This window comes from Pseudophryne corroboree, chromosome 4 (genome assembly GCF_028390025.1).
Source record: "Pseudophryne corroboree isolate aPseCor3 chromosome 4, aPseCor3.hap2, whole genome shotgun sequence".
Classification (NCBI taxonomy): Eukaryota; Metazoa; Chordata; class Amphibia; order Anura; family Myobatrachidae; genus Pseudophryne; species Pseudophryne corroboree.
This window is the reverse complement of record NC_086447.1, coordinates 203,470,617-203,494,641: the sequence shown is the minus strand read 5'-3', so window position 1 is coordinate 203,494,641 and position 24,025 is coordinate 203,470,617. Positions and strand designations below refer to the sequence as shown.

General features: G+C 47.7%; 1 protein-coding gene across 6 annotated transcripts in view; it reads left to right on the top strand.

Moving 5' to 3' along the window:
* Positions 1-24,025, top strand: part of SCLY (selenocysteine lyase) — a 215,140-nt gene that overhangs the window by 75,611 nt on the left and 115,504 nt on the right. For 5 of the 6 annotated variants that reach the window (XM_063915807.1, XM_063915806.1, XM_063915803.1 and 2 more), the window contains one exon: positions 10,129-10,206. In XM_063915807.1, coding sequence (XP_063771877.1) covers positions 10,129-10,206 — 78 coding nt within the window. Of the gene's footprint in view, positions 1-1,018; positions 1,098-10,128; positions 10,207-24,025 lie in introns of those variants that run through there. The other variant, XM_063915808.1, reaches the window with a different exon arrangement.

Sequence of the window (24,025 nt, the reverse complement as noted above, 5' to 3'; positions counted from 1 at the left end):
GGGTTGAATACTTTAGCACGGCACTGTATATACGCACACACTATATTAATATTGATATATGCGCCCAAATTTCTGGGTTTTACAATGGCACATCACCCATAATTTAAATGAACTCTAAATCTGCCTCTTTGCACGCGTTAAACCCAGGTGTAAACCTGTAGCTTCTTTCTGGATTTACTTCTAACACTACATGAGGTTCTTTAGGTATATATATAGGCACGTGTTTCAGTGACATTAGATAAAAGTAGAACTGTTACAATATATACAGCCAAAGGCATACAATGCAGTCTTATAGTTCCCTAATCAGCATACAGCCAAATTCATACAGTGCAGCCTATATAGCCACCTATACAGCATGCATACAGTGCAGTCTAGTCATCTATGTAGCACACAATTATATACAGTGCAGCTTAAACTCACCTCCAAGCACACATACAGTGCAGTCTAATCACCTACATAGCCAAATACGTACTGTGTAGCCTAGCCATATACAGTGTAAACACAGAGTGCAGTCTATATTGTTACCTATACAGCATACACATACTTACAAGTTACCTACACAGCCAAATACATACAGTGTAGACTATAGCCACCTATACAGCACACAGATACGTACAAACAACACAGCGCAGTAAATTATTACACTGCCTGCAGTAGGTCAGCATACCCTCCAACATGACCCGCCCCACTAGGTACAAAATGCTCTGTTTCTGGACTTCCCTCTTAATGCATTATTGCCATCACCTGTGAAGAAACAGCTTTCTTATCATTTAACTAGTTCAACACAGGTGATGGAAATCATAAATTAAGGGGGAAGTCCAGAAATAGAGCATTTTGTACCTAGTGGGGCGGGTCATGTTGGAGGGTCTGGGTCAGGGTCACACTTTTAACAGAGGAACAGGATCTACTCATTATACATGTGTATTGTGCATGTGCACTAAGTATTGTAGTCTAATGTGAAAGCCATGACTACGTTACGTCACGTGACTGGACAAGCTTGCTACTTCTCTTCTCTATGGTTTTACACTATCCCTTCGAGCCCGCCTCCCGTGCTCTCTATGATCTTTCCTCCCTGCTCTGCGTGAATGAGTAGTTATGTGAGTGTGTATATAGAATGTAATATAATATAATATAGCGTGTGATGATCTATATAATAACCCCAGTGCTGCTGTGTAAGTGACTTGTCACTGAGATATATTAAGGATGTAGTGTGTAGTAGACAGTCTCCTCCAAACCTCACTATCTATTTGCCTACAACCTGGTGGCTTAGCTACTTGATGGTGCTTCATGTGTTATGGAACCACAAGTCCCAGCAATTAGAGAAGGGGGTTCTCATGTCTATACATAATACTTTTAAAAGTATATGTATTGGCAGACTGATGAATATGTAACTTTTTTAACACACTTTTATTTTTAACAGTGGTAATCTGCAGAATTTACCATCAAATCTTATATTTTTATTTGTCACTCACAACAATATGCTGTAATGGAAAAACTTATGATGTAAAAGCTACCCTGACACTTATGAGGAGAATTCAGTACGGTAGCACAACCAATTCAGTACAGACGGGTGGCACGTCACATCCATCCGCAGAGATGTACGCTGGAAAACATGCACTGTCAGCAGTATGTGACTGATATATGCACAGCCACGCCTCGCTGCAAAGTACACAGCACATCGGTTACTATACTAACTGATTTATTTTACTGCTTTAATGATTAAAAAAGACACACCTATAATGCACCCTTCAGAGTAATGGTCCCTACACACTTGTCGATGTTTCCGATGTGGACGATGTTCATTTTCAACGACCATCATCCAAATTGGCTTGCTCTGCTAAATGAGGGAAAACCAACGATGAACGATCGCACGCATCGTTCGTCATTGGTGCCTACACACTAAATGCCATAAATTATATATTGTTCACTTATGAGCGATTTCGTTCATATCGCCAAGTGTGTAGGGCCCATAATACGATATGAAAAATAAACAGGATGTCGCTAATGGTCAATGCTCAATATTTGTATGCTCTAAAACCTGGACTGTTGGGGTTCCTTGGGGACTGCGTTTGGGAACCATTGGCTAAAGGGGCCTACACGTTGATCGATCATCGTTAATACATGCCAGTCAATTTGTATGATACAGATGTATGTACTCTCACATCGTCCAAATTGATCATCAGTATCGTCCAGTGTGTATCGTTGGTTGATAATATTGATGGTCGAAAACATTGGCCAGTGTGTAGGCCCTTTTAGAGACTTAATAATGGTCATAAGTTTTTTTCAGCCATTTTTTATTTCTCTAACGTCCTAAGTGGATGCTGGGGACTCCGTAAGGACCATGGGGAATAGCGGCTCCGCAGGAGACTGGGCACATCTAAAGAAAGCTTTAGGACTATCTGGTGTGCACTGGCTCCTCCCCCCATGACCCTCCTCCAAGCCTCAGTTAGATCTCTGTGCCCGAACGAGAAGGGTGCACACTAGGGGCTCTCCTGAGCTTCTTAGTGAAAGTTTTAGATTAGGTTTTTTATTTTCAGTGAGACCTGCTGGCAACAGGCTCACTGCATCGAGGGACTAAGGGGAGAAGAAGCGAACTCACCTGCGTGCAGAGTGGATTGGGCTTCTTAGGCTACTGGACATTAGCTCCAGAGGGACGATCACAGGCCCAGCTTGGATGGGTCCCAGAGCCGCGCCGCCGGCCCCCTTACAGAGCCAGAAGGCAGAAGAGGTCCGGAAAATCGGCGGCAGAAGACGTCCTGTCTTCAACAAGGTAGCGCACAGCACTGCAGCTGTGCGCCATTGCTCTCAGCACACTTCGGTCACTGAGGGTGCAGGGCGCTGGGGGGGGCGCCCTGAGACGCAATAAAAACACCTTGGATGGCAAAAAAATGCATCACATATAGCTCCTGGGCTATATGGATGCATTTAACCCCTGCCAGAATCCATAAAAAAGCAGGAGAAAAGTCCGAGAAAAACGGGCGGAGCCTATCTCCTCAGCACACTGGCGCCATTTTCCCTCACAGCTCCGTTGGAGGGAAGCTCCCTGTCTCTCCCCTGCAGTCACTACACTACAGAAAGGGTTAAAAAATTAGAGGGGGGCACTAATTAGGCGCAGTATTAACTATACAGCAGCTATAAGGGGAAAAACACTTATATAAGGTTATCCCTGTATATATATAGCGCTCTGGTGTGTGCTGGCAAACTCTCCCTCTGTCTCCCCAAAGGGCTAGTGGGGTCCTGTCCTCTATCAGAGCATTCCCTGTGTGTGTGCTGTATGTCGGTACTTTTGTGTCGACATGTATGAGAAGAAAAATGATGTGGAGACGGAGCAGATTGCCTGTAATAGTGATGTCACCCCCTAGGGGGTCGACACCTGAGTGGATGAACTGTTGGAAGGAATTACGTGACAATGTCAGCTCTGTATAAAAGACAGTGGTTGACATGAGACAGCCGGCTACTCAGCTTGTGCCTGTCCAGACGTCTCATAGGCCGTCAGGGGCTCTAAAGCGCCCGTTACCTCAGATGGCAGATATAGACGCCGACACGGATACTGACTCCAGTGTCGACGGTGAAAAGACGAATGTGACTTCCAGTAGGGCCACACGTTACATGATTGAGGCAATGAAAAATGTTTTACACATTTCTGATAATACGAGTACCACCAAAAAGGGGTATTATGTTCGGTGAGGAAAAACTACCTGTAGTTTTCCTGAATCTGAGAAATTAAATGAGGTGTGTGATGATGCGTGGGTTTCCCCCGATAACAACGGATAATTTCTAAAATGTTATTGGCATTATATCCTTTCCCGCCAGAGGTTAGGGTGCGTTGGGAAACACCCCCTAGGGGGGATAAAGCGCTCACACGCTTGTAAGGGCTCTACCTTCGCCTGAGATGGCCGCCCTTAAGGATCCTGCTGATAGAAAGCAGGAGGGTATCCTAAAAGGTATTTACACACATACTGGTGTTATACTGCGACCAGCAATCGCCTCAGCCTGGATGTGCAGTGCTGGGTTGGCGTGGTCGGATTCCCTGACTGAAAATATTGATACCCTAGATAGGGACAGTATATTTTTGCCTATAGAGCATTTAAAAGATGCATTTTTATATATGCGTGATGCACAGCGGAATATTTGCCGACTGGCATCAAGTCTAAGCGCGTTGTCCATTTCTACCAGTAGAGGGTTATGGACACGTCAGTGGTCAGGTGATGCGTATTCCAAACGGCATTTGGAAGTATTGCTTTATTAAGGGAGGAGTTATTTGGGGTCGGTCTTTCAGACCTGGTGGCCACGGCAACAGCTGGGAATTCCACGTTTGTACCCCAGGTCGCCTCTCAACATGAGAAGACGCCGTATTATCAGGCGCAGTCTTTTCGTGGACAAGCGGGCAAAAGGTTCCTCATTTCTGCCCCGTGACAGAGGGAGAGGAAAAAGGCTGCAGAAATCAGCCAGTTCCCAGGAACAGAAACCCTCTCCCGCCTCTGCCAAGCCCTCAGTATACGCTGGGGCTTTACAAGCAGAATCAGGCACGGTGGGGGGCCCGTCTCGATGAATTTCAGCGCGCAGTGGGCTCACTCGCAAGTAGACCCCTGGATCCTTCAGGTGATATCTCAGGGGTACAAATTAGAATTCGAGACGTCTCCCCCTCGCCGTTTCCTAAAGTCGGCTTTACCGATGTCTCCTTCTGACAGGGAGACAGTTTTGGAAGCCATTCACAAGCTGTATTCCCAGCAGGTGATAATCAAGATACCCCTCCTGCAACAGGGAACGGGGTATTATTCCACACTGTTGTGGTACCGAAGCCGGACGGCTCGGTGAGACCGATTCTAAATTTAAAATCTTTGAACACTTACGTACAGAGGTTCAAATTCAAGATTGAGTCACTCAGAGCAGTGATTGCGAACCTGGAAGAAGGGGACTACATGATGTCTCGGGACATCAAGGATGCTTACCTTCATGTCAAAATTTACCCTTCTCACCAAGGGTACCTCAGGTTTATGGTACAGAACTGTCACTATCAGTTCAGACGCTGCCGTATGGATGGTACACGGCACCCCGGGTCTTTACCAAGGTAAAGGCCGAAATGATGATATTCCTTCGAAGGAAGTGAATTTTAGTTATCCCTTCCTTGGACAATTCCCTGATAAGGGTAAGATCCAGGGAACAGTTGGAGGTCGGTGTAGCACTATCTCAGGTAGTGTTGCGGCAGCACGATTGGATTCTCAATATTCCAAAATCGCACCTGGTTCCGACGACGTGTCTTCTGTTCCTAGGGATGATCCTGGACACAGTCCAGAAAAAGGTGTTTCTCCCGGAGGAGAAAGCCAGGGAGTTATCCGAGCTAGTCAGGAACCTCCTAAAACCGAGCCAAGTCTCAGTGCATCAATGCACAAGGGTTCTGGGTAAAATGGTGGCTTCCTACGAAGCAATCCCATTCGGCAGATTCCACGCAAGAACTTTCCAGTGGGACCTGCTGGACAAATGGTCCGGATCGCATCTTCAGATGCATCAGCGGATAACCCTGTCACCAAGGACAAGGGTGTCCCTCCTGTGGTGGTTGCAGAGTGCTCATCTTCTAGAGGGCCGCAGATTAGGCATTCAGGACTGGGTCCTGGTGACCACGGATGCCAGCCTGCGAGGCTGGGGAGCAGTCACACAGGGAAGGAATATCCAGGGCTTATGGTCAAGCCTGGAGACATCACTTCACATAAATATCCTGAAGCTAAGGGACATTTACAATGCTCTAAGCTTAGCAAGACCTCTGCTTCAAGGTCAGCCGGTGTTGATCCAGTCGGACAACATCACGGCAGTCACCCACGTAAACAGACAGGGTGGCACAAGAAGCAGGAGGGCAATGGCAGAAGCTGCAAGGATTCTTCGCTGGGCGGAAAATCATGTGATAGCACTGTCAGCAGTATTCATTCCGGGAGTGGACAACTGGGAAGCAGACTTCCTCAGCACGACCTCCACCCGGGAGAGTGGGGACTTCACCCAGAAGTCTTCCACATGATTAAAAACTCGACAGGTATTGCGCCAGGTCCAGGGACCCTCAGGCAATAAGCTGTAGACGCTCTGGTAACACCGTGGGTGTACCAGTCAGGGTATGTGTTCCCTCCTGTGCCTCTCATACCCAAGGTACTGAGATTGATAAGGTGGAGAGGAGTAAGCACTATATTCGTGGTTCCGGATTGGCCAAGAAGGACTTGGTAACCGGAACTTCAAGAGATGCTCACGGAGGATCCGTGGCCTCTACCTCTAAGAAGGGACCTGCTCCAGCAAGGACCCTGTCTGTTCCAAGACTTACCGCGGCTGCGTTTGACGGCATGGCGGTTGAACGCCGGATCCTGAAGGAAAAAAGGCATTCCGGATGAAGTCATCCCTATCCTGATCAAAGCCAGGAAGGATGTAACCGCAAAAACATTATCACCGCAATTGGCGAAAATATGTTGCGTGGTGCGAGGCGAGTAAGGCCCGACGGAGGAAATTCAACTGGGTCGATTCCTACATTTCCTGCAAACAGGAGTGTCTATGGGCCTGAAATTGGGGTCCATTAAGGTTCAAATTTTGGCCCTCTCAATTTTCTTCCAAAAAGAACTAGCTTCAGTCCCTGAAGTTCAGACGTTTGTAAAAGGGGTACTGCATATACAGCCTCCTTTTGTGCCTCCAGTGGCACTTTGGGATCTCAATGTAGTTTTGGGTTCCAAAAGTCACATTGGTTTGAACCACTTAAATCTGTGGAGTTAAAATATCTCACATGGAAAGTGGTCATGCTGTTGGCCCTGGCCTGGGCCAGGCGCGTGTCAGAATTGGCGGCTTTATCCTGAAAAAGCCCTTATCTGATTTTCCATTCGGACAGGGCGGAATTGAGGACTCGTCCTCAGTTTCTCCCCAAGGTGGTTTCAGCGTCTCACCTGAACCAACCTATTGGTGGTGCCTGCGGCTATAAGGGACTTGGAGGCCTCCAAGTTGCTAGACGTTGTCAGTGCCCTGAAAATATATGTTTCCAGGACGGCTGGAGTCAGGAAATCTGACTCGCTGTTTATCCTGTGTGCACCCAACAAGCTGGGTGCTCCTGCTTCTAAGCAGACTATTGCTCGTTGGATTTGTAGTACAATTCAGCTTGCACATTCTGTGGCAGGCCTGCCACAGCCAAAAATCTGTAAATGCCCACTCCACAAGGAAGGTGGGCTCATCTTGGGCGGCTGCCCGAGGGGTCTCGGCTTTACAACTTTGCCGAGCAGCTACTTGGTCAGAAGCAAATACGTTTGTAAAATTCTACAAAATTGATATCCTGGCTGAGGAGGACCTGGAGTTCTCTCATTTGGTGCTGCAGAGTCATCCGCACTCTCCCGCCCGTTTGGGAGCTTTGGTATAATCCCCATGGTCCTTACGGAGTCCCCAGCATCCACTTAGGACGTTAGAGAAAATAAGAATTTACTTACCGATAATTCTATTTCTCATAGTCCGTAGTGGATGCTGGGCGCCCATCCCAAGTGCGGATTGTCTGCAATACTTGTACATAGTTATTGTTACAAAAATCGGGTTATTATTGTTGTGAGCCATCTTTCAGAGGCTCCTCTGTTATCATGCTGTTAACTGGGTTCAGATCACAGGTTATACGGTGTGATTGGTGTGGCTGGTATGAGTCTTACCCGGGATTCAAAATCCTTCCTTATTGTGTACGCTCGTCCGGGCACAGTATCCTAACTGAGGCTTGGAGGAGGGTCATGGGGGGAGGAGCCAGTGCACACCAGATAGTCCTAAAGCTTTCTTTAGATGTGCCCAGTCTCCTGCGGAGCCGCTATTCCCCATGGTCCTTACGGAGTCCCCAGCATCCACTACGGACTATGAGAAATAGAATTATCGGTAAGTAAATTCTTATTTTCTTTTGCTTCACAATTATTCTGTCTGTGCAGTATGTATTAAAGTTTTGAGAAGAGGTTAAAATATTATTCATGTTGACAGTGTAAAGGGCTAATTTGTTTAAAGTTTGAAATTTTGTCCATGTAGTCTGTGATGCTGTAGGGCAATGATTCCCAATTATAGTCTTCAGGGAATCTGACAGTGCATGTTTTCCACATCTCCTTTCTAAAGCGCAGGTGTAGTCATTTCTGACTGACACATTTTCAAAGATTCACAGTACTAAAGATTTAATTTGTGATTATTTGAGGAGACCTGGAACACATGCACTGTTAGGGATCCCGGAGGACTGGAGTTGGGAAACACTGCTGTAGGGAATAAATCTGCACATCACCATAGTTTTCTGCAATTTTGTTGGACCCTCCATTTTACATCCTTAGCAGCAGTGGTGGAACTTATGAGTGATGGGCCCAGGTGCAAAAATATAATTTGTCCCCCTCCACCCCAACCCAAGTTCACAATATGTCACATGGCAGTGGGTGACAGAAGAGGCAGAGCGTGACAGCGTAAGACAAGGGGAGGCAGAGGATGACTGCTGAAAGCAGCGAGAGGCAGAGGGTGACAGGGAGAGACAGTGGGTGACATGGGTATAAGCAAAATGTCTTGCGCAGTGCAGAGAGGAGGGGGCATGTACCCTGGTGGGTGCAAGAATACAGCAACCCCCACACCTCGGTCAGGCAGACTCTGACAGTGCCAGTTACACTGGTTGTGAGTTGCTTTTATAATTCACAGAGAGGAGTGAATAAAAGAAATGCACAGCTGTCTTATATAGAGGCTGTGATCATCGGCATCAGAGCTGAAAGGTGGCAGGACTGCTTTATCAGTCTGGCGCTCACAAGGTCAGCCTTGCCTACCTTAGGTAAGTGGTAGGTCCCGCATGCAGTGGGGCCCACCCTGCTCTCTGCATTGGGCCATTCATCCGACATTACTCAAAATGGTCTGTTGCTGGTCTGGGCAGCAGTGAGTGGGCCCCTTAGTCCTCAGGGGCCCTGATGCAATGCACCTGCTACATCAATGCTATTTCCGTCTCTGGTTATAGACCTTGTTGACGTTATTTGTGCCTTTTCTCAATATTATAGTTCAGACTTGACTCCTTGTATTTATCTGGGGACATTTTACCATAATTTTGAGATACTCTAATAGCAATACTCATAGGTAGTATCCACTCTTATCTGCTAAATCCCTGGTGAATGTTACTACATAGTTTCCTGTTGTTGCGATATAACCCTCATTCACCGCAATGCAATCCAGGCTATCACTCAACTCAACATTACTCAGTCATTTACAGAAGACTTTTCCTCCACTAATACCCCTTTCACACTGCCAATGCCGGATCCCACCCGGGAATTGGAAACGGGTCCTTCCCGGGTGGGATCCGGCATTGGACCCTGTCAGGCGGCTTCCCGACCCGGCAATTTGCTTGTTGGGTTGCCATAGCGGCGGAGGTGGAGGCGGGGCTGGGAGATGAGCTCATCTCCTCACCACCTCTCTCCTATGTAGTGAACAGGTCCCGCGTCGCATCGACCCAGGAGCCCGTTCACGCTGCCACTGACCCGGTATTCAACCTGGGAATAATACTGCTTTATTCCCGGGTTGAATTACCGGGTCAGGCGACCCAGGATTTCGACCATGGCGCTTTCACACCGCACACCGACCCATGTCGACCCATCAATATGCCAGGTCGATACCAGGTTATTTGTGTAGTGGGAAAAGGGTATAAATAACAAGGGATACATACAGCATGTCCATGGTCACTATGTCAGCATGGATATCTTGAAAACCTGGACTGGTAGGTTGCTTTGAGGACCAAGTATGGGAAACCCTGCCCCAGGCTTCAGAAGAAACAGCAGAAACTATGACAATATAGCATGGGAGTGTGTATGGTGACATTTTCAGGGTTGCAGTGCTACCATAGCATGTTTTTGTCAGCATGTATGTTTCTGGAGTCTCCTATGGTCTGATATCTTATGCTTGTCCCAGAGCTAAAGATAAAGAGCTAAAGATAAAGGTGCTCCACACTGCTAAAAGGTGTATGTGACAGAAGTGTCTTGTAGTGATCACTGCAATAGTATAAAGGGACGTTTTTAGGGACCTGGAATTCACAATTGAGCCTTGATCAGGCCACAGAGGACCTACAGTGTTGCCTATTTGGTTGCGGTTTTGTATGTGATTAACCCTATATGTATAACCGTGTCTCTTTTTTCCCAGTTTTGTGAACATGGCAGATAATAATAGGACAGTAAAAGAGGAACAATGTTTGGAGGAGACGGGGAACCATTCTCAGAGGTGAGATATGTAGACATCAGGACAGGGGCAGAATAATACAGCGCCATAGCAATCGGTCGGGGTGGAGTGGTGTCAGTGTTGCCTGTCCTCATACACTCTGGATTTCATACCGTAGATTCATTTTTATACTCAGCATTTCACTCCCATATATCTTCATGGCTGGCATAGGCTTCCTGTAATTGTAGTTACACCACATAAATCCTCAGCTGATTACTCACTTATCACAACATCACAGGGCAACATAAAATAATACTTTCTGCAGCAGGGTACATTGGTTTCCACAGGGAAACATCTATGTGTAGAGTGGATCTTGATCCAGAGGCACCAATAGGCTAAAGCTTTAGGCTGTTCCAGGATGCATTTGGGCCTCCTCTATAACCCCGCCTCCAGCTCAGTTTCCAGTTGGTGCCTGCAGCAGCAGGTCACCTAACAGGAGGGCTGCACTGGGCATCCCTGAAAAAGCTTTCTGAAAGAAGATTTCTTCTCCGTGCTATCAGCGCTGTATGTCAGGGTGACACTCCAGTGCTACAGCTCCATCACCTCCCAAGCGGCGTTGCATACTCCCGCAACTCAGTTCCCGGGTACTTGCGGCGGAGACGTCCCAGCTTAGGCACACAGTAGCAGAATGCTCTCCTGGTTGGCGTGGCTGCTACGGGGAGGAGGTAAGAGGGTCCCCCAGGCAGGACCCACCATTAAATCGCATTCTGTCCGCGACCTAGGGAGATGGGTCGCAGCGCTGACGTGGACACTGTCAACGAGCAGGAACCCCACTAGACCACCGGGGCGTCTGGGTACAGGTCGGGTGTACTACCACCCCATTTAATAAGACTCGCAGTACCCGGGGTGGAAGTCCAGCATAGGGGAGGTGGTGCTTGACCTGTAACCCCTCCCCCGGCCCAGGGAGCCATCTCCTCGCAGAGTTTCCCGCCCTGGAGCTGCCTCACACCTCACACTGTCCCTCACTCCCTGACTGAGATGCTGGGTGCCATCTTCTGAGCATAGCTGCAACTGGTCTCCGGGACTGCGGGGCAAGGTTTCCCTTGTAAAACCGCCTGTATACAGTGCTGTGACTTTACAAACACTTAAGTATCCTACATTCTTTATACAGACAACGTTAGTTGAGAAAGAGTGTACTGTTTATAGAATATACTGTACGAGTATTCTGATATATCCTCTGGTCACTGACCACGCTGTGATATATATATATATATATATACACTAGTCCAGTGCAACTGTATTGTGACACTGTGTGTGCCTGTATCTGTTGTGTGGTTTCACTCTCTGTTTCCCAGATATAACTGTCACTATATTCTGTACCCTAAGAGGCTAGGTGCGTCTGGGTCCGCTAATATAGTGCGACACAGTATTTATCCAATACGAGTATTCTACTGTGTAGTCAGTCACATAAAACCGGATTTATTTTCAGGTATTGTACTTTCTCTGGCTTTATCGTACTAAGGGCCTAATTCAGTAAGGATAGCAAATTCTGCTAATTAGCAGAATTTGCTGTCTTTTGGATTGCATGCTGGGAGCCGCCCATTGCAGGACAAGGCCGCCCAGCGTGCAGCCAGCCGCTCCCCCCCCTTCAACAAGCAGAAATTGCTATTGCATTGCAATTTCTGCTAGTTACCAGAAATAGAGGAAGCCTCCTGTCGGCGCAGCTTAGCTGTGCACGCAGGAGACTCATCGCCATCCTCGCGTTCGCAGCGGCTGCATGTGACGTCACGCAGCCGCCGCAATCACACCCCTGATACACCCCGATTCGCACCGCATCGCCCCGTTCATCCAGCTCCACCCCCGCAGTGCTCTGTCTCCTCCCTGGAAACTGAGCGTTGTCCGTCCCCCCGCCCTGCGACTGCCTCTGCCTGTCAATCGCAATTTTTTGCGCCCGCATCTTTTTCTCAATAATTCCTGTTGGATCGCACATTGCGGTCCAACCTGAATTAGGCCCTAAGTCGCTCAGTGTTGCATTGATATATAATGTCTACCAGAAAGGGCAGTAAATCATTGGAAGCTCCTGCAGCATGCAGAGTATGCTCCAAGGATTTACCAGAGGGGTAAGTTTTGTATGATGGTCTGCGTACCATGTGTCAAACATCCTGTAGTCAGTCCGCAGCTCCTGCTACCTACTCAGGAGCCACCCTGGGCTGCGTTCACTAACCTACTGGGTACTCTGGTAGAACAAGACAGAAAGCTGCAAAAGACAAGCGCCTAATCATCAAATTATAATAAATACAACTAATAAATATGTCATAAAAAATATATAATAACCACAATTGTAATTCCTGAGAAGCTGTGCTTGCCGGAATACTATGTGTAGTATTGTGGTGACAACATAAAGGAAAAAGGCAAACGGCTGCGCTGAATATCAGGAAAGTAATATAATGTACAGAGAGCCAACGTAAAAAATAATAACAGTATTTATTAATAAAAACATATAAACCGGTAAATGATTAAGAACATTCACTAAATGTGAACTGGTGGTATCTTGTAATAGCTCAGGATAGTAACATGCCTTTACAGTGAAAGTTCCGTGTTCCACTTGTTAGTTGATAATTGGTAAGTACCTTCGAAAAAGTCGTTTGCCTTTTTACTCTGGTAGAACGCCTTACACCCCCTATGGGACCACCTGTGCCACTACAGCCACAAATTGTCCCTTTGGGTAATCCGCCTTGGGCGGAAAATTTATCTAACCAGCTGCAGCAATTAAATCAGTTATTGCTTTGACAAAAATCCACCCCAGGTCTCTCCTGTGTCTCTGCGTCATCTAAGCGGGCTGCTGCCTCCTCACAATCCACATACCTCCCTGATGTTTCATCTGAAGAGAAGGGGGAGCATACGGTCCTGTCAGACACTGAATCACGTGTTTCTGATGAGGATTCTCCCTTGCAAATTGATGTCCCTGCCCTAGTGGTTGCTATTAAGCAAATCCTACAAATCTCTGATGATGAGGATTCCACTACTGTGGCTAAGAAAACTGACATGTTTAAACGGCAGAAAGTGTTTAAAAGTCTGTTACCCAATTCTGACCATTTAGTGGCGGGAACTCTGGTCTACTCCAGGGAAGAAATTCCTCCTGTCTAAACAGGCATTGGCTCGCTATCCTCTCCCTGCAGAGTTATGTAACAAATGGGGAAATTCACCACCATGGATTCTCACGTCACGTGCCTCGTGGTGTCTTTCACCACTATCACTTCACTGAAGGAACCAACAGATAAGCGTGTGGAGGGAAGCCTGAAATCTATTTACTTCCTTACAGGAGCTGTGCATAGGCCCACTATTGCTGCCTTTTGGGCTGCAAAAGGTATTGAAGCGTGGGTTCAGATATTAGAGGAGTAGCTGCCCGAGGATATATCTGACAGTGCCAGACAATACCTGTCTCAAATTACCACCGCCGCCTATTACATTCAGGAGGCGCCCCCTGAGACGGGTGTGTTGGCAGCCAAGGTATCAACTACGTCTGTCCTGGCTTGCCGTATTCTGTGGATGAGGTCATGGAAGGTGGACCTGGACTTCAAAAAGATCTTGGAGGTACTCCCTTTCACTGGGGACATTTTGCTTGTGGAAGACCTAAATAAAATTGTGTGTGAACTAGCGGCTGCTGACACTGCCTTTCTCCCAAATACTAATTCTTCTGCTCAGAAGACAAAAGGTACCCCCTTACGTTCCTGTCGGCCTCAAGGGAAAGCAAAAGGTCAGGCATACCCGAGACAGTCTTGTGCTCCCAAAACCACCAAGTCCAAGGCAAAACAAGCCTGGGCGGCCCATCAGCCTGCTTCTAAACAAGGCAAGCCTGCTGCATGACAGGGCGGGCCTCCCCCTGTGGGATCCCAGGGTTGGAGGCCGACTTCTCTAGTTCTCCCAGGTCTGGTTAAAGACCACTTCAGACGCATGGGTGTTGGAAGTTGTCTCTCACGGGTACGCAGTCTCTTTCAACAGACGTCCCCCTCGCAGAGTTTGCACCACGGTTCTCCCTTCGGACCCGATTAAGGCGCTAGCTTTGCAAACGGTTGTCAGTTCTCTCCCAGAGAGGCAGAGGTTATTACTGGACCCTGTTTCTAGTCCTGAAACCCAATGGGTCCTTCCGGCCTCTACTCATCCTCAAATCTCTGAACAGATTTGTGAGAGTGTCCAGGTTTCGTATGGAAATACTGCGCTCAATTGTACTGGCTAAGGAACCCAAATACAATATGGTATCCCTGGATATACAGGATGCATACCTGCATATACCTATTGCCACGTCGCATCAGCAGTTTCTGCGGTTTGCTATTTGCAAACCTCCACTATCAATTCCAGGCTCTGCCATTTGGACTGGCCACGGCTCCTCGGATCTTAACAAAGGTCATGGCCTTGATGACTGCTCATCTCCGTCATCAGGGTGTCAAAATCTTGCCGTATCTGGACGACCTGCTCATTCTGGCAAATTCCCACGATGTCCTCCTCAGTCATCTGTAACTGACGATAACCTTCCTACAAACACACAGGTGGCTTATCAATTGGAAGAAATCCTCACTGGCCCCAGCTCAGATCTGGGGGCACTCTTCCAGCAGCTGTTACTGTCTCCGGAAAAAGTCCTGAAGCTTCAGGACAGGGTAAGATGCTTCCTTTGTCGACCCAGAGTGTCGATACACTTGGTGATAAAAATACTTGGCCTGAAGGTGTCGGCATTCGACATGGTAGAGTACGCTCAATTTCATTCCCGCCCTCTATAGAAGTTAATTCTTTCCAAGTGGGACGGCCTACCTCAGTGGATCAGATCTCACATCATCACTTTCACTCCGGAGGTTCATCTGTCGCTGGCCTGGTGGCTCCAGAACCAGCAATTAAGCAGGGGCCATCCCTTCTGGATACCCAACTGGGTCCTACTGACAACGGACGCCAATCTGAGGAATGGGGTGCGGTGTTGGAGCAGGGTTGCTGGACCAAAGAGGAATCACTCCTCCCGATAAACAATCTGGAGTTGAGGGAGGTGTCTGGTACAGAACAGGCCTGTTCAAGTATGGTCAGACAACGCCACCACAGTGACATACATAAACCATCAAGGCGGCACTCAAAGCCTCATGGCAATGATGGAAGTGTCAAAAATCCTTGGTTGGGCGGAACGCCATCTGCCAGCAATATCGTCAGTGTTCATTCCGGGCATCCTAAACTGGGAAGCGGATTTCCTCAGTTGCCAGGACGTGCACGCCGGAGAGTGGAGTCTTCATCCAGAGGTCTTACAGCTCTTAGTGGACAGGTGGGCCTACCAGATGTAGACCTCATAGAATCTCAACAGAATTACAAGGTTCTGGCTTCGGATCTCGGACCAGGGATCCTCAAGCAGCGTTCGTGGATGCACTGGCAATTCAGTGTAACTTTTGGTTGCCCTACGTGTTCCCTCCAGTGTCGCTCCTGCCCAGGGTCCTCCTAAAGTCCAAGCAAGAAGGAGGAATGCTTCTTGTAATCGCTCCAGCATGGCCCAGATGGCATTGGTTCTCAGACCTGCAGTCAGAACTCTCAGTCAGCAGGGCATTCCCTTCTACTTCTTTAGCGGCCAAACTTCCTTGTATAGGGCCCTTGTGTCTACCCAGAGCTGGCCAGACTGGCTTTGACGCCGTGGCGGTTTTCCAGACTATGTTGAAAGCCCGCAAACCGGCCTCTGCCCGGATTTATTACGGCGTTTGGAATTCTTACTTCACCTGGTGTGCTGATAAGAAATATGATGTCTCCAGGTTCAGAACTTCCAGAATTCTGTCTTTTCTGCAATGAGGCCTTGACTTAGATCTTCGTCTGGCCTCCCTCAAAGTTCATGTATCTGCCTTGTCGGTATGGTTTCAGAGAAAAATTGCATCTATACCTGACGTTCATACTTTCACTTAGGCTGTACTTCGGATTCAGCCTCCCTATGTCTTTCCTGTGGCTCCATGGGACCTGTCTGTTGTACTGAATGCCCTGCAAGAGTCTCCATTTGAACCTCTTGAGTCAGTGGACCTTAAATGGCTCACGGCCAAGGTCCTGTTCTTGCTGGCTATTAGCTCTGCAAGACGGGTGTCGGACTTAAGCACTTTGTCCACCCTTTCTGATATTTCACCGTGACTGGGTAGTTCTAAGAACTCGACCGGATTATTTACCTAAGGTGTTGTCATCTTTTCACCTTTACCAAGAGATTGTGGTTCCGGCCTTTATCTTTTCAGAGTTCTCTTCCAAAGAGCGGGCTTTGGATGTGGTAAGGGCTCTCCGTATCTATGTGGAGAGGACTGCCTCTATCAGGAGGTCAGATGCCCTTTTTGCCATGTTTGGTTTCCACAAACGTGGCTGGCCTGCGAATAAGCAAACCATGGCCTGATGGATTAGAATGTGATTGCACAAGCTTATGTGCATGCTGGACTCCCAGCTCCTGCTGCTAATAAAGCCCATTCTACTAGGTCTTTTGGACCTTCTTGGGTAGCCCATCGTGGCGCGTCCGCAGAACAATTGTGCAAGGCGGCTACGTGGTTCTTAGTGAACACATTTCTTAGGTTTATGCCTTTTGATACCTTCGCCTCCCAGGATGTTTCTTTTGGACGCCGGATTCTCATATCCGCTAAGGCGCGTCCCCTCCCTTGAGGAACTATTATAGTTTGTTAATTTACGTTGGTTGGAGATCTAGTATATAGGCATATCTTGCTTCCCTGACCCACTTTGTGTAGTGGCCGGGCCCCTTTTTGGTCACCCGAGGGACCCTGCTGTTCCCACTATAGAAGGGAACTGTCTACATTCCCCTCCTCACATCAGGTCAGTGCCCCTGTGAAATTATCGATTTATTTACAGTTTCATATATAGCGCTGTACATTAAGCATCTCCTGATATACTCTGTGCTCCTGGGGGACCCTGCTACTTCCACTATATAACTCTCAGTGTGTGGGTTTGTGCTACCTTCATTCCCTTCCTCACATCATGTCACTGTCTCTGTCACATGCAGCCCTGTCCTGCCTGACATTTAATGCATCTCCTAATATACTGTGTGCTGCTGAGGACCCTGCTCCTACCACTATATAACTGTCAGTGTGTGACTTCCAATTTTATGTGTACATTGCTCCAGCTATTCCGGAGTTATGCTGTCTCCTGATATACTCTGTGCTGCTGCCCCTCCCCTTCCTAGGGGTGCTAGGGGTGTGTTACCCCCACAGTCTTTGTTTCCAGATTGTAAGTCATATGTGTACCAAGTTTGATGTAAATTGCTGCAAGCATTCCGGAGTTATGCTTTAAAATACATATACACATACATACATACATACATACATACATACATACATACATACATACATACATACAAACACACATCCAGTTTTGCCGATTACCGTGGATGGACAGTGACATTTGTCAAAAACGGTTCTTAGCAAGCACCTGGGACCTAAGGAGAAGCTACCTGCCAAATTTTAAGATTGTAGGCCTTGTGGTTTAAAAGATTTTGTGATGAGACAATCAGTGAGTCAGTCTCCTTTTTTGTCTCTTTTATATATATATCTTTTTTTATATATATATATATATATATATATATATATATATATAGAATATATCAAATTATTTTATTTTAGATGCATTTCTAGAACCTTTTCTAAATCTATGCTTTATTCCTTGATACTTAACCATCTGTTTATATAACTGGGCAGAATTGTTTGATTTTGTTTCCCTCTGTTAGGACACCATTCTTCTGTGTTCTGTACAACGGTGTCCACAGAGCAGCTGTGTGTGGTAACCCAGGGCAATGGAAAAAACAACAACTCTGCATAGGTTAATTATATGGATAAAATCCGTTACAGTAAACCCTATGAGGACTATTCAGAGTTGGTCGCAGATTTTGCTCTCGCAGCAAAATATGCAACCATATACTCACATGCTGGTGGCCGCCCAGTACAGGGCAAGGCCACCCAGCATGTGTGGCGCTGTCCCGCGATGCGTTTCCAATTTAATTGCGAATGCATCGAATAGAGGTCAACCCCTGCTTGTGCAGCCTGACTGCAAAGGCGGGGCACCGCAGGACATGCAGGTAACATGTTCGCTTTACCCAATCTCCCCCCCCCCCCCATTAGCGCGCCGCCGCTCCCGGACACCAATCGCCTGTCAGTCATCATGCAATTGTATCCTTCTGGGATGTGATCACATGGTCAAGGGTCGCGCACACACAATGTGGCTGGTGCGCATGCGCAGCTGCGTCCATCTCTGAATAAGGCCCTATATGGATAACAGTATTTGGCCACACCTGGTAATTATTGAATTCAGGTGTTTTTACCATACCCGTTGCACATTTAAGATCAAGTACCTAGCCATGCAGTCTCTGTTTGCAAACATTTGTAATACAAAATGGGTCGTTCTGAAGAACTCAGTGACTTCAAGTGTGGTACTGTGTTAGGATGCCACCTTTGCAATAAAATGCTTTGTGAAATTTTATCCCTACTGGATATTCCACGGTCACCTGTAAGTGATATTATTAGAAAGTGGAACCTTTTAGGTAAAACAACAACTTAGAAGCGGAAGACCTCATAAAATCAGAGTGGGGTCAATGTCTGCAAAGGCGCATGGTGCGTAAAAGTCGCCCCGCTGATTCCAAATCTGAAGAGATCTGAACTTCCACTGGCATTAATGTAAGCACATACAGTGCATCCGGAAAGTATTCACAACGCTTCACTTTTTCCACATTTTATTATGTTACAGCCTTATTCCAAAATAAAATAAATTAATTTTTCCCCTCAAAAGTCTGCGCACAATACCCCATAATGACAACGTGAAAAAAGTTTTTTGGTGCTTTTTGCAAATTTATTAGAAATCAAAAATGAAGAAATCACATGAACATAAGTATTCATAGCCTTTGCCATGAAGTTAAAAATTGAGCTCAGGTGCATCCCGTTTTCACTGATCATCCTTGATATCTTCTTACAGCTTAATTGAAGTCCACCTGTGGTATATTCAGTTGTTTGGACATGATTTGGAAAGGCACACACCTGTCTATATAAGGTCACACACTTGACAGTGCATGTCTGAGCAAAAACCAAACACGAAGTCAAAGGAATTGTCTGTAGACCTCCGAGACAGGTTTGTCTCGAGGCACAAATCTGGGGAAGGGTACAGAAAAATATCTGCTGCTTTGAAGGTCCCAATGAGCACAGTGGCCTCCTCATCCTTAAATGGAAGAAGTTCGGAACCATCAGGGCTCCTTCTAGAGCTGGCCGGCCATCTAAACTGAGCGATCGGGGGAGAAGGGCTCTAGTCAGGGAGGTGCCCAAGAACCCGATGGTCACTCTTTCAGAGCTACAGCATTCCTCTGTGGAGAGAGGAGAATCTTCCAGAAGGGCAACATCTCTGCAGCAATCCACCAATCAGGCCTGTATGGTAGAGTGGCCAGACGGAAGCTACTCCTTAGTAAAAAGCACATGGCAGCCCGCCTGGAGTTTGCCAAAATGCACCTGAAGGACTCTCAGACTACGAGAAACAAAATTCTCTGGTTTGATGAGACAAAGATTGAACTCTTTGGCTTGAATGCCAGGCGTCATGTTTAGAGGAAACCAGGCATCGCTCATCACCAGGCCAATACCATCCCTACAGTGAAGCATGGTGATGGCAGCATTATGCTGTGGGGATGTTTTTCAGCGGCAGGAACTGGGAGACTAGTCAGGATAGAGGGAAAGATGAATGCAGCAATGTACAGAGACATCCTGGATGAAAACCTGCTCCAGAACGCTCTTGACCTCAGACTGTGGCTACGGTTCATTTTTCAGCAGGATAACAACTCTAAGCACACAGGCAAGATATCAAGGGAGTGGCTTCAGGATAACTTTGTGAATGTCCTTGAGTGGCCCAGCCAGAGCCGATACTGGCTTTATTTATCCTTATTATGTCTCTGGGGAGCACTAACCATCTGCCTATGCGCTCCTGATTAATTCTCCACTGACTGCCAGTGAGCTCTCAGAAACTTGGGACTGACTAACTCTAGTACCAAATTGAAGGCCTTGTTTCTCTTACGTCCTAGAGGATGCTGGGGACTCCGTAAGGACCATGGGGTATAGACGGGCTCCGCAGGAGACATGGGCACTCTAAGACTTTAGATGGGTGTGAACTGGCTCCTCCCTCTATGACCCTCCTCCAGACCTCAGTTAGAGCCTGTGCCCAGAGGAGACTGGATGCACTGCAGGGGAGCTCTACTGAGTTTCTCTGAAAAGACTTTTGTTAGGTTTTTTATTTTCAGGGAGCACTGTTGGCAACAGGCTTCCTGCTTCCTGGGACTGAGGGGAGAGAAGCAGACCCACTTACCTGGACTGATGGGCTCTGCTTCTTAGGCTACTGGACACCAATAGCTCCAGAGGGTCGGAACACAGGTTTCGCCCCCTTGCTGTTCGTCCCAGAGCCGCGCCGCCGCACTCCTCACAGAGCCGGAAGATTGAAGCCGGGTAAGTATATGAAGCAAGAAGACTTCAAAGGTGGCAGAAGACTTCAGATCTTCATGAGGCACCGCGCAGCGGTCGCGCTGCGCGCCATTGCTCCCACAACACACACAGGTACAGCAAGGGCGCAGGGGGCGCGCCCTGGGCAGCAATTTTTACCTCACATATGACTGGCACACGTATATAGATACTGCGGAGGCAGTATATAATAAATTCCCTGCCAGTATAATAAAAATAGCGGGACCGGAGCCCGCCATCGAGGGGGCGGAGCTTGATCTTCCAGCACTAACCAGCGCCATTTTCTCCACAGCATGCTGCAGAGAAGCTGCTCCCGTACTCTCCCCTGCTTAACAAGTAACAGGGGACATAAACAAGGGGGGGGGCACATTTATTTGGTGCTAATTCTATATATAAAGCGCGGTACAGGCTAGGACTTTGTTTCAGTATCTAGTGGCACTGGGTGTGTGCTGGCATACTCTCTCTCTGTATCTCCAAAGGGCCTTGTTGTGGGTCTGTCCCCATATTCATATATCCCAGTGTGTGTGGGGGTGTCAGTACGTGTGTGTCGACATGTCTGAGGCGGAAGGCTCGTCTAGGAAGGAAGCAGAGCAGAAGGTGGTTGGACATGTGGAATGTTTTAAATGCTAATGTGGCTTTATTACATAAGAGATTGGACAAAGCAGAGTCCAAGGACAAAGCAGGGAGTCAATCCATGGCTGTTACTGTGTCACAAGAACCTTCAGGGTCTTATAAACGTCCCTTTTCCCAGATAGCAGACACTGATACCGACACGGATTCCGACTCCAGTGTCGACTATGATGATGCAAGGTTGCACCCAAGAGTGGCCAAGAGTATTCAATATGTGATTATTGCAATAAAAGATGTTTTGCATATCACAGAGGACCCCTCTGTCCCTGACACGAGGGTCTGCATGTTTAAGGAAAAGAAACCTGAGGTAACGTTTCCCCCATCTCATGAGCTGAACACTTTATTTGAAAAGGCTTGGGAAACTCCAGACAAGAGACTGCAGGTTCCCAAGAGAATTATTGTGGTGTATCCCTTCCCCTCAAAGGACAGGGTACGGTGGGAATCCTCACCCACGGTGGACAAGGCCTTAACGCGCTTGTCCAAAAAGGTGGCACTACCGTCCAAAATCAATTTATGCGACTACGGGACCCCTGCTCAGACCTGCAGTAGCGTCGGCATGGGTGGGTAGCGCAACTGCAGCTTGGGCAGATAACTTGTCATCTGACATTGACACCCTAGATAAAGATAGTATTTTGTTGACCTTAGGGCACATCAAGGACGCAGCGTTATATATGAGAGAGGCTGCGAGAGATATTGGGCTTTTGGGTTCAAGAGCCAATGCCATGGCAGTTTCTGCTAGAAGGTACTTGTGGACCCGTCAATGGACAGGTGATGCTGACTCAAAGAGACACATGGAGGCTTTGCCTTACAAAGGTGAAGTTTTATTTGGGGAGGGCCTCGCGGACCTGGTTTCCACAGCTACCGCGGGTAAGTCTTCTGTTTTGCCTTACGTTCCCCCACAGCAGAAGAAAACACCTCAATACCAGATGCAGTCCTTTCGGTCTCATAAGTTCAGAAAGGGGCGTGGCTCTTCCTTCCTCGCCAGAGGTAGAGGGAAAAGAACACCAGCTACGGCTAGTTCCCAGGAACAACAATCCTCCCCGGCCTCTACAAAATCCACCGCATGATGCTGGGGTTCCGCTGCGGGAGTCCGCACCGGTGGGGGCACGTCTTCGACTCTTCAGCCAAGTCTGGGTGGGTTCAGTCAGATTTGGATCCTTGGGTGGTCGAAATTGTATCCCAAGGCTACAAGCTGGAGTTCGAAGATGTGGCTCCACACTGATTTTTCAAATCGGCCTTGCCAGCTTCTCCCCCAGAGAGGGAAATAGTTTCAGCTGCCATACAAAAGCTATGTCAACAGCAAGTGATTATCAGGGTTCCCCTAGTGCAACAGGGGAAAGGGTTTTATTCAACCCTATTTGTGGTCCCGAAGCCGGATGGCTCGGTCAGACCAATTCTGAATCTGAAATCCCTAAACCTATATTTGAAGAAGTTCAAATTCAAGATGGAATCTCTCTGGGCAGTGATCTCCAGCCTGGAAGGGTGGGATTTTATGGTGTCACTAGACATAAAGGATGCATACCTTCATGTCCCCATATATCCTCCTCATCAGGCGTACCTGAGATTCGCTGTACAGGATTGTCATTACCAGTTTCAGACGTTGCCATTTGGGCTTTGCACGGCCCCGAGAATTTTCACCAAGGTAATGGCGGAAATGATGGTGCTCCTGCGCAAGCAGGGTGTCACAATTATCCCATACTTGGACGATCTCCTGATAAAGGCAAGATCAAGAGATCAGTTACTAAAAAGCGTGTCTCTCTCCCTGAGAGTACTACTACAACACGGCTGGATTCTAAATCTACCAAAGTCGCAGTTGGTTCCGACAACTCAGCTGTCATTTTTGGGCATGATTCTGGAAGCGGAAAAAAATAGGGTTTTTCTCCCAATGGAAAAAGCCCAGGAACTCCAGAACATGGTCAAGGACCTGCTGAAACAAAAAAGAGTGTCCGTTCATCAATGCTCTTGAGTATTGGGAAAGATGGTGGCGGCCTACGAGGCCATTCCGTTCGGCAGGTTCCATGCGAGAACTTTTCAGTGGGACCTTCTGGACAAGTGGTCAGGATCCCATCTACAGATGCAATGGAGGATAAGCCTGTCCCCCAGGGCCAGGGTCTCTCTCCTGTGGTGGCTCCAGAGTGCTCACCTTCTAGAGGGTCGCAGGTTCAGCATTCAAGATTGGGTTCTTGTGACCACGGACTCGAGCCTCCGAGGATGGGGAGCAGTCACACAAGGAAAAAAATTTCAGGGAATATGGTCAAGCCAGGAGGCTTGTCTACACATCAATGTGCTGGAATTAAGGGCCATATACAACGACCTGCAACAGGCGGAGAATCTTCTTCGCAACCTACCCGTTCTAATCCAGTCAGACAACGTCACAGCCGTGGCGCATGTAAACCGCTAGGGTGGGACAAGGAGCAGAGCAGCAATGGCAGAAGCCACCAGGATTCTTCGCTGGGCAGAAAATCATGTAAGCGCTCTGTCAGTGGTCTTCATTCTGGGAGTAGACAACTGGGAGGCAGACTTCCTCAGCAGGCACGATCTCCATCCAGGAGAGTCGGGACTTCATCAAGAGGTCTTTGCAGAGGTAACAAGTCGTTGGGGACTTCCTCAAATAGACATGATGGCGTCACGCCTCAACAGAAAGCTTCGGACGTATTGTTCCAGTTCGAGGGACCCTCAGGCAGTGGCGGTGGATGCCCTGGTGACACTGTGGGTGTTTCAGTCGGTCTATGTTTTCCCTCCGCTTCCACTTATCTCAAAAATATTGAGAATAA